Consider the following 14,048-nt stretch of genomic DNA (forward strand, 5'->3'; position numbering starts at 1 on the left):
CATAGAATCATAGAACCATAGAGCTGAAAGAGACCTCAGAAGGTCAAGTCCAGCTCCCTGCTCTAGGCAGGACCAATCCCAACTAAATCAACCCGGCCAGGGCTTTGTCAAGCCGAGACTTAAACACCTCTAGGGACAGAGACTCCACTACTTCCCTAGGTAACCCATTCCAGTGCTTCACCACCCTCCTAGTGAAATAGTTTTTCCTAATATCCAACTTGGACCTCTCCCATCACAACTTGAGACCATTGCTCCTCGTTCTGCCATCTGTCACTACTGAGAACAGCGTTTCTCCATCCTCTTTGGAACCTCCCTTCAGGAAGTTGAAGGCTGCTATCAAATCCCCCCTCACTCTTCGCTTCTGCAGACTAAACAGACCCAGCTCCCTCAGCCTCTCCTCATAAATCATATGCTCCAGCCCCCTAATCATTTTGGTTGCCCTCCACTGGACCCTCTCCAATATGTCCACATCCTGTTTGTAGTGGAGGGCCCAGAACTGGACACAATACTCCAGATGTGGCCTCACCAAAGCTGAATAAAGGGGAATAATGACATCTCTGGATCTGCTTGCAATGCTCCTCTTAATGCAACCTAATATGCCATCAGCCTTCTTAGCTACAAGGGCACACTGTTGACTCACATCCAGCTTCTAATCCACTGTAACCCCCAGGTCCTTTTCTGCAGATCTACTACTTGGTTGGTCCCCAGCTAGTAACTATGCTTGGGATTCTTCCGTCCCAAGTGCAGGAGTCTGTACTTGTCCTTGTTGAACCTCATCAGATTTCTTGTGGCCCAATCCTCCAATTTGTCTAAGTCACCATATCTAACCTAAACCTTCCTTGCTACAGTTTAAGTCCACTAGTTCCTATACTACCCTCAGAGGTTAAGAAGAACATTTTTTCTTCCTCCTCTTTGTAACACCCTTTTATGTACTTGAAAACAGTTATGATGTCTCTCTCTGTCTTCTCTTTTCCAGATTAAACACACTCATTTTGTTCAATTTTCCCTCATAGCTCATTTTTTCTAGATCTTGATCATTTTTGTTGCTCTTCTCTGGACCTTCTCCAATTTGGCCACATCTTTCCTGAAATGTGGTGTCCAGAACTGGACACAATACCCCAGCTGATGCCTAATCAGTGCAGAGTAGAGCAGAAGATTTACTTCTTGTGTCTTTCTCACAACTATCTCGTTTCTTACAATTAGCTCTTGCTAATATATCCCAGAATGAGGTGTGCTTATTTTGCAACAGTGTCACACTATTGACTCATATCTAGAGTCTAATCCACTAAAACAACCAGATCCCTTTCTGACTGCTTCCTAGACAGTCACTTTCCATTTTGCATGTGTGAAATAGAGATGTTAAGGATTGGTCGACTATCCAATAAGCAAATGCTTATTGGATAGTTGACGGGATAATCGACTAGTCGCTCCCCTCCTTGCTGCCTCTATCACATAGAAGCAGCAAGGGAAGGGAGAACAGGGGGTACTTCAAAGCAGCAGCACTGCAGGGAGCTTGGGTCCCATGCGGTGCTGCCACTTTGCAATGTTGCGGCTGCTCCACACAGCTGGGGGAGACTCCAGCTAACCCTGGGCTTCATGTGGTACTAAGCTCAGGATCAGCTGTGCGGTATTGCCTCTTTGAAACGCTGCCACGGTATTTCAAAGTGACAGCACCGCATAGAACCCACGGTCAGCTGGGGATCCCCAGTTGATCTTGGGCTCCGTGTGGTTCTTCCCCTTTGAAATGCTGCGACAGTGTTTCAAAGGGGCACCGCCACCCTCTCAACTAATCGCATAGTCGATCAAAAATGCATTGACTGTTTGATTAGTGAAATAACTGATAGTTAACATCCTTAGTGTGAAACTGATTGTTCCTCTCTAGGTGGAGTACCGGTTGAACCTCTCTAATCCAGTTCTTTGTCAATAACAGGACAACCCCAATTCTTGTTTTCTTTATAAACTTGAGTGCTATGGTGATCTGGTGAGCAGGGGTGTAGTATACCTTTGGGAGCAGCGACTCTGTAAACCTGGGAGTGTTTTTTTTCTTGTGGCTTCCCCTGCTCGAAGGGTAGGCTTTCAGTCAGCCTCTGTTTCTGTGTACAAAAAGGATTATGTTATCGTTATCTGCTTAAATGAAGCACACAAGATCTTTTATTGGGGAAAAGGCAGTATACTGCATTTATTGAGAATTCAACAGTTGAATATGCTTTTCAATCACACACACACACACACACACACACACACACACACACACACACACACACACACACACAACATCATGCATACACAATCCTGCCAGATGATGTCATAGTTACCAATCCAGAGTTTGTGTCAATCTATTGACCAGCTAGATTGAACACAGGGGGGAGCAGGGCCTTTGTCAGTTGATTGATCCGATGCTCCTCTGGGATGGTGGCAGACGCACCCAAAGTTCCATAGCAAAGCACCCTGCTTTTATAATTCATTTCTCCGTTGAAATCAGTGGATTCCTCTCTGTCTGCCTGTAACCGGAATGTTATCTTGTTGATGTCAATCGTTCCCAAACATCTCTTGAAGGCTCATCCTGTCCTGGATTGTTAATCAGTTGTTTTTAGGGGTGCACGCCCTTTACCTTTAGAGCCGTCAGTTCTGCCAATCTGATCCATTCTTGACCATGGGTATGCACTGATGATTTCTCTGCTCTTCGCAGTCTGTCTTTTACAGTTTGTCTTCACCCCACATTCTCCCCCTTCTTTTGGACCATCTGGCTCTAATGATGACCTTCACACCATATCTCATTCATACAAACAGTCTTTCACACAGAATCCTTCAAAGGTAAACAATACTGTTTTATATTTAGCAAAAGCAAAACAATTCTCATCGAAGGCCTGGGCCTTCGATATTTCTAATCTCATTAACATAGACACAATATGAGATCCTGTCTCTTTACTTACTAAAACTTTAGAACAAGGAAATATAGGAGATATATACTTAAGTAAAGGATTTGACTTACTACAATCTTAAATATGATTATATGTTACTTTACATTCCTACACCTAAGATAAGAAATATAAAAAGAATAAAACTTTCAATTCTAACATTATGAAAGACAGAATGCAGTATGACTGGACAGTCTGATGAATGTCTGCTACTTCCTGTCTGAAAGGAACTTGTTTGACATGTCACCTCCCTTAACTCCAAGGCTTTGAGAAGATAATTTCCAGTATAGGTACATAACTTGCTAAATAGCTAAACATTTTGCATGGTTATGGGTTACTGGCTCTAAACAGAGACCTTACATGCCACCTTCTGGTGAAGTTAATATGATTACATATGACCCAAGGGCCCTCTGCCAGGTGGAACCAACAGGATTTTGTGCCACAACACCTTATTGTCATTTTTAATATAAAGGTTATAAATGTTGATGGAATATGCAACTGAGGTGGAGATGACCCAGCTGTATAAAAACTGCTCTATTCAACATGGATAGTAACATGCCCATGGCGGGGAGCTGTCTCTTTCATTTGTTGGAGCAGTTGTACTATGCACTCTAGTAGCACCATGACTCTCACCCAGCAAAACCCTTCAGTAGGTGCTTAATTTTAAGCACATGAGCAGTCCTGTTGACATCAGTGTGACTAGACACGCCTAATTGTCTCGCTGGACTCGGGTGTATAATTACAGTAATGACCCATGATCAAAATGCTATATGGGGTATAGTTATAGTTGTGTAGATCCCACACATTTGTGAGACCAGGTGGGCAAGGTAATATCTTTTACTGGACCAGCTTCTGTTAGTAAGAGAGACAAGTTTTCAGGTCACACATGGTGCTTGTCTCTCACCAACAGACGCTAGGTCAATAAAAGATATTACCTTGCCCACTTGGTGGCACTGATTTGATGGCCTACTATCTTTACTGAATATTAATTTCTCATTATATATTCCATATATTTACAATTGCTGAAGTTTTAGTCATGCAGAACTTTGAACAAACTTTCTTGTGTGGCTAATCACGTTGTGCATGATTGCTAACTACCGGCAAGTTTCAATTCTGTTTCAGCATTATCAGATGCTGATTTCTTCTATAACTACTGTCGATCTTCTCTTACATCCTCTTGATTCACTTTCATGGTGCGCATAACTGAGATAAGATGTTTCTATAGGGCCTGATTCTGCGAGGGGACAAATACTCCCTAGTCCTGTTGACTAGGGGACTCATAGGTATGGATTCTAAATTGGAAGCTGCATTTTCTGAAGCATTTCAATGGCTTTTTCAGAATTGTTCAGTGTGATTACTTCCCTCAAGGCTCTTGTTTCTACATGGGCAGCTCCAGTCAGAAATTTATGATTTCTCATGTCTTGCTCACCACATTCCTGTTAATGCAGCCTAAGATCACATTTGCTTTTTTTGCATCAGTGTCACACTGTTGATTCACTTTTTGCTTGTGGTCCACTATGACCTTAGATCCCTTTCTACATTATTCCTTCCTAGATAGTCACTTCCCATTCTGTACGTGTGAAACTGATTGTGGAGTGGAGTACTTTGCATTTGTCTTTATTACAAACTTCATCCTATTAACCTCAGACCATTTTGTCCAGATCCTTTTGAATTAATGTTCCAGTGATTGAAAATTGTTCTATCACATGGTGTTAAGTTAAAAATTCCCAAGGAACATAAAGCTTTTAAAATGTGGGTTTTATTATGTACATTTGTGTGATTAAAAAAAAAAAGTGAAGGCTTCATGTTTTGTTCTGTTTGTTCATTCAAAAGTGCTCCCTTTCTGGAAAAATAAGCTCATTTCCAACTAGAAATTGACACATTCTGAGTGAAAAGTGAAAGTAGCACGATGAAGAATTTTTGATCCAAGGAAAACAAATCCATGCTCACAAAAACAATTGTAAAGTATGAGGTGTCACCTGAAACAATGGTCAGAATTTCAGCTGAAAGGTTTTCAACAGGTCTGCATATTTCTTATAATCCTTTTGGTTTTAGGTGAAATCTCTGAAGCTAAGTTCAGCTTTTGATCTGTTGTTGGATGGCTTTTATAGAAATGAGAAGAAAGTACAGTTAAAATGATCTCTCCTCTACCTCATTCAGTGTTCCACTACATCTCTTTTGCTTGCTCAGCTTTATAATGAAAATAATACTGAATGTTCCTGAGTCATAATTATTTGGCTGTATATAATATAAAATTTTGGAAGTATCTCTAGTCTTTACCGGTGGTCACTTAACTTTTCTTAAAGTTGTTTATTTCTAGTTAATATAGGGCTTTCTCCCAAACTTTCCAAAGAACAGTTTTATCCTATATAAAATATCAGTTTCTTTTAGCTGACAATATAGTAGACTTATCATTTCGGTGGGGTTTCTCAGATGAAAATGCGCACTGAAATTGGCTCAGCTCTTAATATCTTGGAACTTCGGCTGCTGCTAGGAGTCTTCTCATTAGATCCACTATTAAGTGTCCATGTCTGTTGAGTGGGTCTCTCTGAAGTGTTCACATGTACTTAATGTTTGCTTCCATATAATAATAATAATATAATTTACTTTCTGGGCATGTGTGAACCCTTTCCTGCCTCAAATGTTTCCCCTCAGAAAAATGTATGTGAGAAGGAAGGAAGAAATCTTACTCCTGTCAAACAAATGAAACAAACTCATCACAAAATAAAAGCAACCCAACATCTCAACAGAGCATAAACCCAGCTTGCTTTAAATACAGCATTTCACATTTTGAAGAAATATGGGAGTTCTTTTCAATCTTTCATACATGGAGTAATAAGTTGTCATAGACAAATGTCCCTATCATTGAGCCAACTTACCCGAAGGCCACGTTCAATTTTATTGTTCTGGTTTGTAACTTGTGTAAAGTGCATTAAGAACATAAGAACGGTCATACTGGGTCAGACCAGGGGTCCATCTAGCCCAGTATCCTGTCTGCCGACAGTGGCCAATACCAGATGCCCTAGAGGGAGGGAACACAACTGGTAATCCTCATGTGATGTCTCTCCTGTCACCCATTTCCTGACTAACAGAGACTAGGGACACCATTTCTACCCATCATGGCTAAAAGTCATTGATGGACCTAACCTCCATTAATCTATCTAGCTCTTTTTTTAAAGCTATTAAAGTCCTAGTCTTTACAAAATCCTCTGGCAAGGAGTTCCACAGGTTTACTGTGCATTGGTAAGCAGCGGAAGTGTCAAAGAAGTTGAAGAGTCCTTAGGACATGGGAAAGACATTAAGAATACTGAGATAATGGAGGCTTGTGCCATTAAAGCAGGGTGTGTGGGGTGGGGGGAAGCTTTTTGTGTTTCATTGTTTCAACAAGGGTTTATTTCAGTATAGTGTGGAATTTTTCCTGTTAATAAGAGAATATTTTACTTTCCAGAATGCAGGGACATTCTGCTTCCAGTGATTACCAAAGAACTGAAAGAATTATTGGAACAAAGGGAAAACCAACTACTCCAGCTTCAAGAGAAGAAGTACTGTGTAGAATTACTCAATAGTATCCTGGAGGTCCTCAGCTATCAAGACCCAGTAAGTGTTGATGAAGTCGTAGATGGCTCAAACCTGCAGGAGTTGAGCTGATTAAGTTGTAAAATATTGATGCTGATGAATCTCATGTAAAGGCTAAATATAAGTTCATCTATATTTCAGGGATAAAATTCTATAACAGAGAGACCATGAAAGGAGAAATGGTAAAAATCTAGGGTTTTTTTTTCTTTTAAATTTCTGTTTAATAGTCCTTGAATAGTCAGCTGTTGTAAATCAGTATAACTCCATTTACACCAGCTAAGGCTCAGACCCATTTAAATTAATTTGTTGAAATTCATATGGCGAAGATGGTAAAATATATTAGAATCTTACCTAAATATTTATTCTAAAGTTCATATTTTGCCTGTTTATAAAGAAACCATCCTCTTTCCTAAAATTATTTTTTAAAATAATTACTAAACATAGAAAAAGTGGGTTTACTTACATTGCATATATAGAACAAAACTTTCAAAGTAAAAAATGTAGCTTCGTTTATTTTCCATGAGTTTCATATGGGAATTGTTTTCCTCCTCTACTTGGGTGACGCATATCTTGATTAAGTTCATAAGTAATAGAATTGAATTTGCATATATATGCAATTCAATTCTAGTACTTATGGACTTAATCAAGAGATGGAGAGATGGAGCCTTTATCACTGAAACAAAAGACACTGAGGTTGCTAACAGCTTTCTGAATGGTATCCTTCCTGCCTTAGTAATGCATCACTGACTTTGATCTTTATCTATTCAGGTTTAGCACTTTTTCTCTTGATACTTTATGTATAGAGGTAGGGGGGTGGGCAACAGAGCATCTTTCTCTCCCCCCCCCCAATTAATTTCAAGTTTTCTTATCCTCTAGTCATAACTCCCGTCATCTAAAGAAATGGGCTGTGTCCATGAAAGCTCATGATACCATCTACATGTTTTGTTAGTCTATAAAGTGCTACCATTCCATTTGCTTGCTGTTTTTTTCTGTAACAGACTAACTCGGCTACCCCCTGAAGCTCCATAGGGCAAGGATGCTTTATCTTAAAGAATAGTGATAAAACAAAATACAGGACTATGTAGCGCTTTAAAGACTAACAAGGTGGTTTATTAGATGATGAGCTTTCGTGGGCCAGACCCACTTCCTCAGATCAAATAGTGGAAGAAAATAGTCACAGCCATATATACCAAAGGATACAATTAAAAAAAATGGGAAATGCTATTTTGGGATACCGGAAGGATAGTGTGGACATACCCTTGACGGTGTGCCGGTTATTTTGAAATGCAATTAAAATAACGGGCGCACTATTCCGATATCCCGGTAAACCTGGTTCTACGAGGATTAAGGGACTTGTAAGAATAGTGATCTATTTCAAGATTTGGCACTGTGTAGACAACACCAAAGTTTGAAATTGACTATATCAAAATAAGCTTGAAATAGTGTAGCTCAAATTCTGTAGCTTATTTCGAGCGTTGTTGCACTCTGAGAGTCCCCCTGGAGTACCCAACCCCCCCCCCCCCGATTCATTGAACACTCCCAGAATTCCCATATCCTCTGCTCTTCAGATACACCTTAGATCACATCTTTACCAAAAGCACTTAGATATGTTTACAATAACAAGAAGTTTATTCGACAAAGAACAGATTTGAGGAAAAAGGAAACAGAATGAATGGAATCACAAGCTTACATACAAAATAAAATCCTAAAATCCTTTCTAGTATGTAAGCTTAACTAACATGACATTCCCCTGTCTTATTAAGCTCACCCAAAGTTTCTCTCCCAGTGTCAAAGAGCTTGACTGATGTGATGCTTTGTTCATGAGACAAGGCAGCTGGCAGCTTTTCTGTTGGGCTGAAGATAACTGGATGTAAATCTGCACCTCAACATACAGTTCCAACAATCAGTTGTCTTTGTCTGTAATATGGCTTCATCTCCTCTTGCCTCCCTCCACTCCCATTGTCTCCCCTGGAGATTTTGTAATCACTTGATTAGCATTTTGCTTAGCCTATAAATAGACATTCATTTTGAAGTAGACACTACTTTATCTGTCTGAGTACATTAGCATGTCTTGCCTGAAAGAAACTTTTGAGGACCAGACCCAAGTCACAAACCTTAAGGATTTCACTTTCAGTATATATTGACAACTCCCTACGTGTTATTTGTACAAATGTTTCATAATGACTATGAAGACCAGCATGACACAAGCTTTCAGAAAAGACCGTATGTGTCAGTGTTCAGGGAATTTGTATTGTAGGTATCAAATCCAGAGGACCCCTGTAAGCCATATGCCTGCCTGTTTCCTCTGCCAGTTGATAGTAAGGGATTTCTGGGGCACAGGCTCTGGGGATAAAGACAAATCCATTTTATTCTGATTTTACTTTTTCATATTTAAATGGGGCCATATCCCAATGACATAATCACCACTGTACATTGGATGTATAGTTCTATAGTTCTCAAAGAATGCCAGGAACCTTAGGCCTAGTTGTAAAGGTAAAAAGGTTCCTGTATTTTCAGGGGTTTCTTGTTCTGTCATTCTTGTTTACTTCATGGAGTAGCTAAAGAATAGCTCATAGGGTTTGTGGTAAAGATTATAGGCCTTTGAAACTCTGTGTTTAGCAGAACAAACAAACAAAAAAAGATGGATACATTTTTTCCACAAACTTAAATCAAGTCATACATTTTAAATAGTAGGTTCATTGTCTTTCAGATTAAGTCACTCAAGGCACATCTTCACTCGTTGCACTGGAGATGGATGTTCTGGTGTTTGATTTATCAGGTCTAGTATAGACCTGTAAATCAAATGCTGAGTGTTCTGGCTGATGCCTACATTCCTCGCAGTTGCGAGGAGTAAGGGATGCCAACGGGAGCATTTGCTCCTGTTGGCCTCATGCCGTGGGGATGGCTCCAAGCTCCACTTAAGTTAAGTCAACTCCAGCTACTTATTCTATGTAACTGGAGTTGTGTACTTTAGGATGACTTTCCAGGTCATCAGTTCTAGGAAGCTGCCATGTTACAGTGAAAGAAATGATCACAGTAAAGCTCAACATCTACTAATAAGTCATATTCAAAGAGATTAAGAAAGGAGAAATCGGGGATTACTTGTAAATCAATTTGAAGACTATGTAGTTAAAGTGAAAACTATTTTCCTCTATGAGCCTTCTATTTCCTTTTGAAGCAGAAAAGTGTTGAAGTATTAGCAAAGAACTAGAACTTTAGAACATCTAACTTGTTCACATTTCATTCTGATTTTGACAGTAGAGCTAAAAATTCAAAATGTTTTTCAAATTCCTCTCTTAAAAAAGGGGTTCATTCCAGTATAGAGTTAGCATGTGCTGAGTGAAAGGTGGCTTTGCAATCTGCACCTTGAAAAGATCAAGTTTGTGACCTTAAGTTGCTCCTGGTGAAAAGCCCAGATCACAACTCCAGTAGCTGTTTAGATGTTTATCTTTACACTTGCTGTGGCCACTGCAGTGTGTTTCCTGTGGGAAGAGAAGGTGTCAAGAAAAACATCTATCAAGATGGTATTGGAGGACTGTTTCAAAGCACACCCTGTTGTTTAGACTTTTATAACCTACTTCTACAAAGCACACAGGTCATAACGACCCCTACTGGATCACTGCTTTTTTAACATTTAATGCACTTCAAATATTAGAGGCACTCAGTCTCAAAGTTTTCCAACCACCAAGGTTTTCAGTTTTGTTTACTTTTTTCCCTTCCTCCCATTCTGGATAGCAGAAACTGCCAGCTAGTTTTTGACATTGCATTTAAAAACCTATCTTCAAATTAACCTTTGATGATGTGGTGGTCTGTTTTATTAATTCGTGGTGGCTTAATGCCCATAGTAGGGTTGCAATTGGCTTGATCACATTTTAGGATACATATACTCCTCTAGAGCAATAGTCAGGCACCCAACTATCCCTGACTTTTAATAAGGTACCTGACTCCCTTAGTCCCTCTTGAAAATCTCATTCAAGGATTCCCATTCAATTCTCTTTAAAATGCGGTATTGACCCTTGTGTTTCCTTCACAAAGTTGGCAGCAGGGGAGGGGGCCTTGAGAAAATGTAAGGCTGCCATTTCAGCTGAACTGTGATGTGGATTATCTTTAAATATTGCAGGAAGAAATTTGACTGTAAATGTTCACTTATTTAGCAGAGAACAGTACCACTCATTATGAAAATTCTGCAAGTGGCTTCAGTTTCTCTGGTTAAAAATGAATTCTGTACAATAGGATTAAGTAAAAAAATGTAAACTCTATTTGACTAGCATGGAGGTTTAGGGAATGAAAAAATAATGCCCTTCTTGTTATCTAAAGTGATGTTTCGGAGAATTACCGAGTAAACAAGGTGTTGATATTGCAATACAGTTGCATATTTCAACTGCTATTCCTTTATGTATTAGCCTCTGCAGCATATGTCTCAGAGATGCTTTTCCTTAACCTGTTTGGCATGCGTTTCATATACTGCTAAGTTCACAGTTACATTTTGCGTAGGAAAGATCTATTGAATCTGAAAGATTAAATAAATTGATTGTCCCTGCAAGCTTTAATGAGCAAGCTTTGTTGTTTTCCTGTTACCTCAAAAAGCTGTTGTCGTCTTCCTGCTCAGCTGCTTGCAATTGTATATAATTTATAAGAGTTAATTTTGGGCACTCAATAGGGGCTTTTATAACTGAGCTTCATTTTGTTTCATTTCTTTCGTGCTTTCTTTTTTGTCCCTTTTATAGGACAAAGCGGAGGTGCAATAAAGGTAACACACATGCAGCTCTGGACCTTACAGACATTTTTTTTGGGAAAAAAGCCAGTGTTGATTGTACTAACAGAGCTATAAATCCCTCTCAGCACACATTTGCGCATATATATGCATAATCTCTCTCACACACATTCAAACACAGATGATTTACATGATCATTGTGCCATTTTAGCAAATCCATGTACGCACTTAGATAAAAACGTGTATGTGTGCATGTATTCTCAGGCAGGGAGGAAGGCTAAGTTCTCTAGCAATAAAAGCTAGCTTTGAAAAATTCTACGTACTTATACTGTCCATCTAACTGGCTATCTGATTTTCCCTTTCCTACTTGGGTGTATGAGGGGAACTAGGACTTATAACAGATCTGCAAACATACATCTTATATGATGTTACCTCAGCTGAAACCATAGGGGACAAAGCTATAGCAAGGAACGTAAACATAGGAAGGAGTTACAGAAGAGGCTAATACCAAAATTGCTCCTAGGCAGACATTGGTGCAAATAATTAAGCAATCAATTGACAAACATCTGGAAGATAATAAGATAAGTAACAGCATGGATTTGTCAAGAACAAACCATGTGGAATCAATCCAATAGCTTTTGTTGGCAGGGTAACAGACCTTGTGGATAGGGGGAAGTGGTAGATATAGTATATCTTGACTTCAGTAATGCTTTTTATACAGTCTCACATGACCACTCATGAACAAACTAGGAAAAGGCAACAGTGATGGAACTACTATAAAGTGGGTGCATTACTGGTTGGAAAATCATTCCCAAAGAGTAGTTGTGGTTCACAGTCATGCTGGAAGGGCATAATGAGTGAATTCCCACAGGTATCAGTTCTGGATCTGGTTCTGTTCAATATTTCATCAGTGATTTAGATCATAGCATAGGGAGTATGCTTATATTGTTTGCAGACAATTCTAAGTTGGGAGGCATTGCAATTGCTTTGGAAGATAGGGTTAAAATTCAAATTAATCTGTATAAACTGGATGAATGGTAAAGGGCACCATGGGAGGGGAGGGCTGTGTGTCAATGTTAAATCTCAGGTGTCTAATTAGAGATCTACTATGAGGCATTCAAGCAGAAGTAATCCACAAATAGATCTAATTTTGCACACACTTAGGCTGTGCACTTTCCGGAAAAGGGATGCTAATGAGACACATCGCAATTGCAAATTCCGCGAGGGATTTAAATATCCCCCGCAGCATTTGCATTTACATGGCTGCCGCTTTTTTCCGGCTCAGGGTTATGCCGGAGAAAAGCGCCAGTCTAGACGCGGAAAATAAACCTAGGAATAAGGGATCTTCTGGAAAAGGGTTTATTTTCCGGAAAATCGCATCTAGACTGGCGCTTTTCTCCGGCATAATCCCAAGCCGGAAAAAAGCGGCAGCCATGTAAATGCAAATGCTGTGGGGGATATTTAAATCCCCCGCAGAATTTGCAATTGCGATGTGTCTCATTAGCATCCCTTTTCCGGAAAGGGGTGCTAATGTAGACACAGCCTAAAGCCTTATTCAGATTCTAAGGGAAAAGGCTCTTTGGAAGATGCTGAAGGACTTCAGTAGCAACATCAGCATGTGATGTGCTCTCTGGAAAATGAATTTGTGCCAGCCGAAATGGGAAGTCTGCCAAACAACCAGATGCTGGTGTTGAAAAACTCCCTATCCCAGCAAGGCGTCTGGCAGTACAATTGCTGATCAAAGAGACAGGATGAGTGTTACAATATGTTTACGTAAATGACATTAAGTACAAGGGTATTGTTTGTAATTTAATAAAAAGTGAATATATTAAGGAGCCTTAATCTCTTTGTTAAGGTCTAAGTAGATTAAATGTTGTTTGTTTAGTGCTGGTTCAGTTGTTTTATAGGTGATTTAAAGAAAACTAGCAAAGCACCACAAAGGAAAAATGTAAGGATCCGAGGAAAAGGAATCTGTGTGAACATACATCATCCACGAGGCCAAAGATACAGAATGTTTTGCCAAATTGAGAGCATTTGGGAGTCTTAGTGAAGAGACCTGGGACTTTGTTGTGCTGAATACTTGGCTCGGCCAGAGTCTTTTCAGACTTCTGGAAATGTCTAGTTCACTATGGGTTACTCAGAAGATTAAGAGCTGCATTAATATTGATTAGGATCATATAATCTCAATAATATGGGTACTATTTTAGTAACTGCATGCATTCCAGGAATGTTTCTAATAATGAAAATAAGTTTGTAGGAGCCCAACCAGTTTTTCTGATTAGATTCTTGAGCCTGATCAACAAGCAATCCTGGGAATGCACTAATGCAGGATGGCTGTAGATCTCTGGGGGACAGATAGGAGGCATCACATAATTTAATTCATGAACATCCTCCCTGTCCAGGTTAACGTTTAAATAGCTTGTATTATATTTAATTACAGCAGGTCTGTCCCTGTTCACTGTCTCCATGAGAGGGTACGTCTAAACTATGATTTATTTTTGAAAGAGCATCTGCGGAAATTTGCTTATCTTCTTCTGATCTCACTCTCGAAAGCAAAATTAGTTTGAACACATTTTTTAAGGAAGAGCGGTTTTTCGAAATGGGGGGAGGTCTGAAAAAAAGCATCCAGACTACTTTCACTTTTGAAAGATCCACTTTCGAAAGTGAGATTGAAAGAAGATAGGCAAATTCCTGCAGAATTTGCATATCTTTTTTCAAACATAAAGTGTAGTCTAGACATAGCCAGAGAGTATGGCTATGTCTAGACTGGCAAGTTTTTCCACAAAATCATCTGATTTTGCAGAAAAACTTGCCAGCTGTCTACACTGGCCGCTTGAATT

The 14,048-nt window shown here is 39.5% G+C and overlaps 1 protein-coding gene across 2 annotated transcripts in view; it reads left to right on the forward strand.

Annotated features, from left to right (window-relative positions):
• The window catches only part of DOCK2 (dedicator of cytokinesis 2), a 499,444-nt gene that overhangs the window by 170,338 nt on the left and 315,058 nt on the right, over nt 1–14,048 (forward strand). For both annotated transcript variants that reach the window (XM_075900153.2, XM_075900154.2), the window contains one exon: nt 6,367–6,515. In XM_075900153.2, coding sequence (XP_075756268.2) covers nt 6,367–6,515 — 149 coding nt within the window. The remainder of the gene's footprint in view (nt 1–6,366; nt 6,516–14,048) is intronic.

The sequence above is a fragment of the Pelodiscus sinensis genome, chromosome 16, assembly GCF_052426305.1.
Source record: "Pelodiscus sinensis isolate ZL-2025 chromosome 16, ASM5242630v1, whole genome shotgun sequence".
Lineage (NCBI taxonomy): Eukaryota > Metazoa > Chordata > Testudines > Trionychidae > Pelodiscus > Pelodiscus sinensis.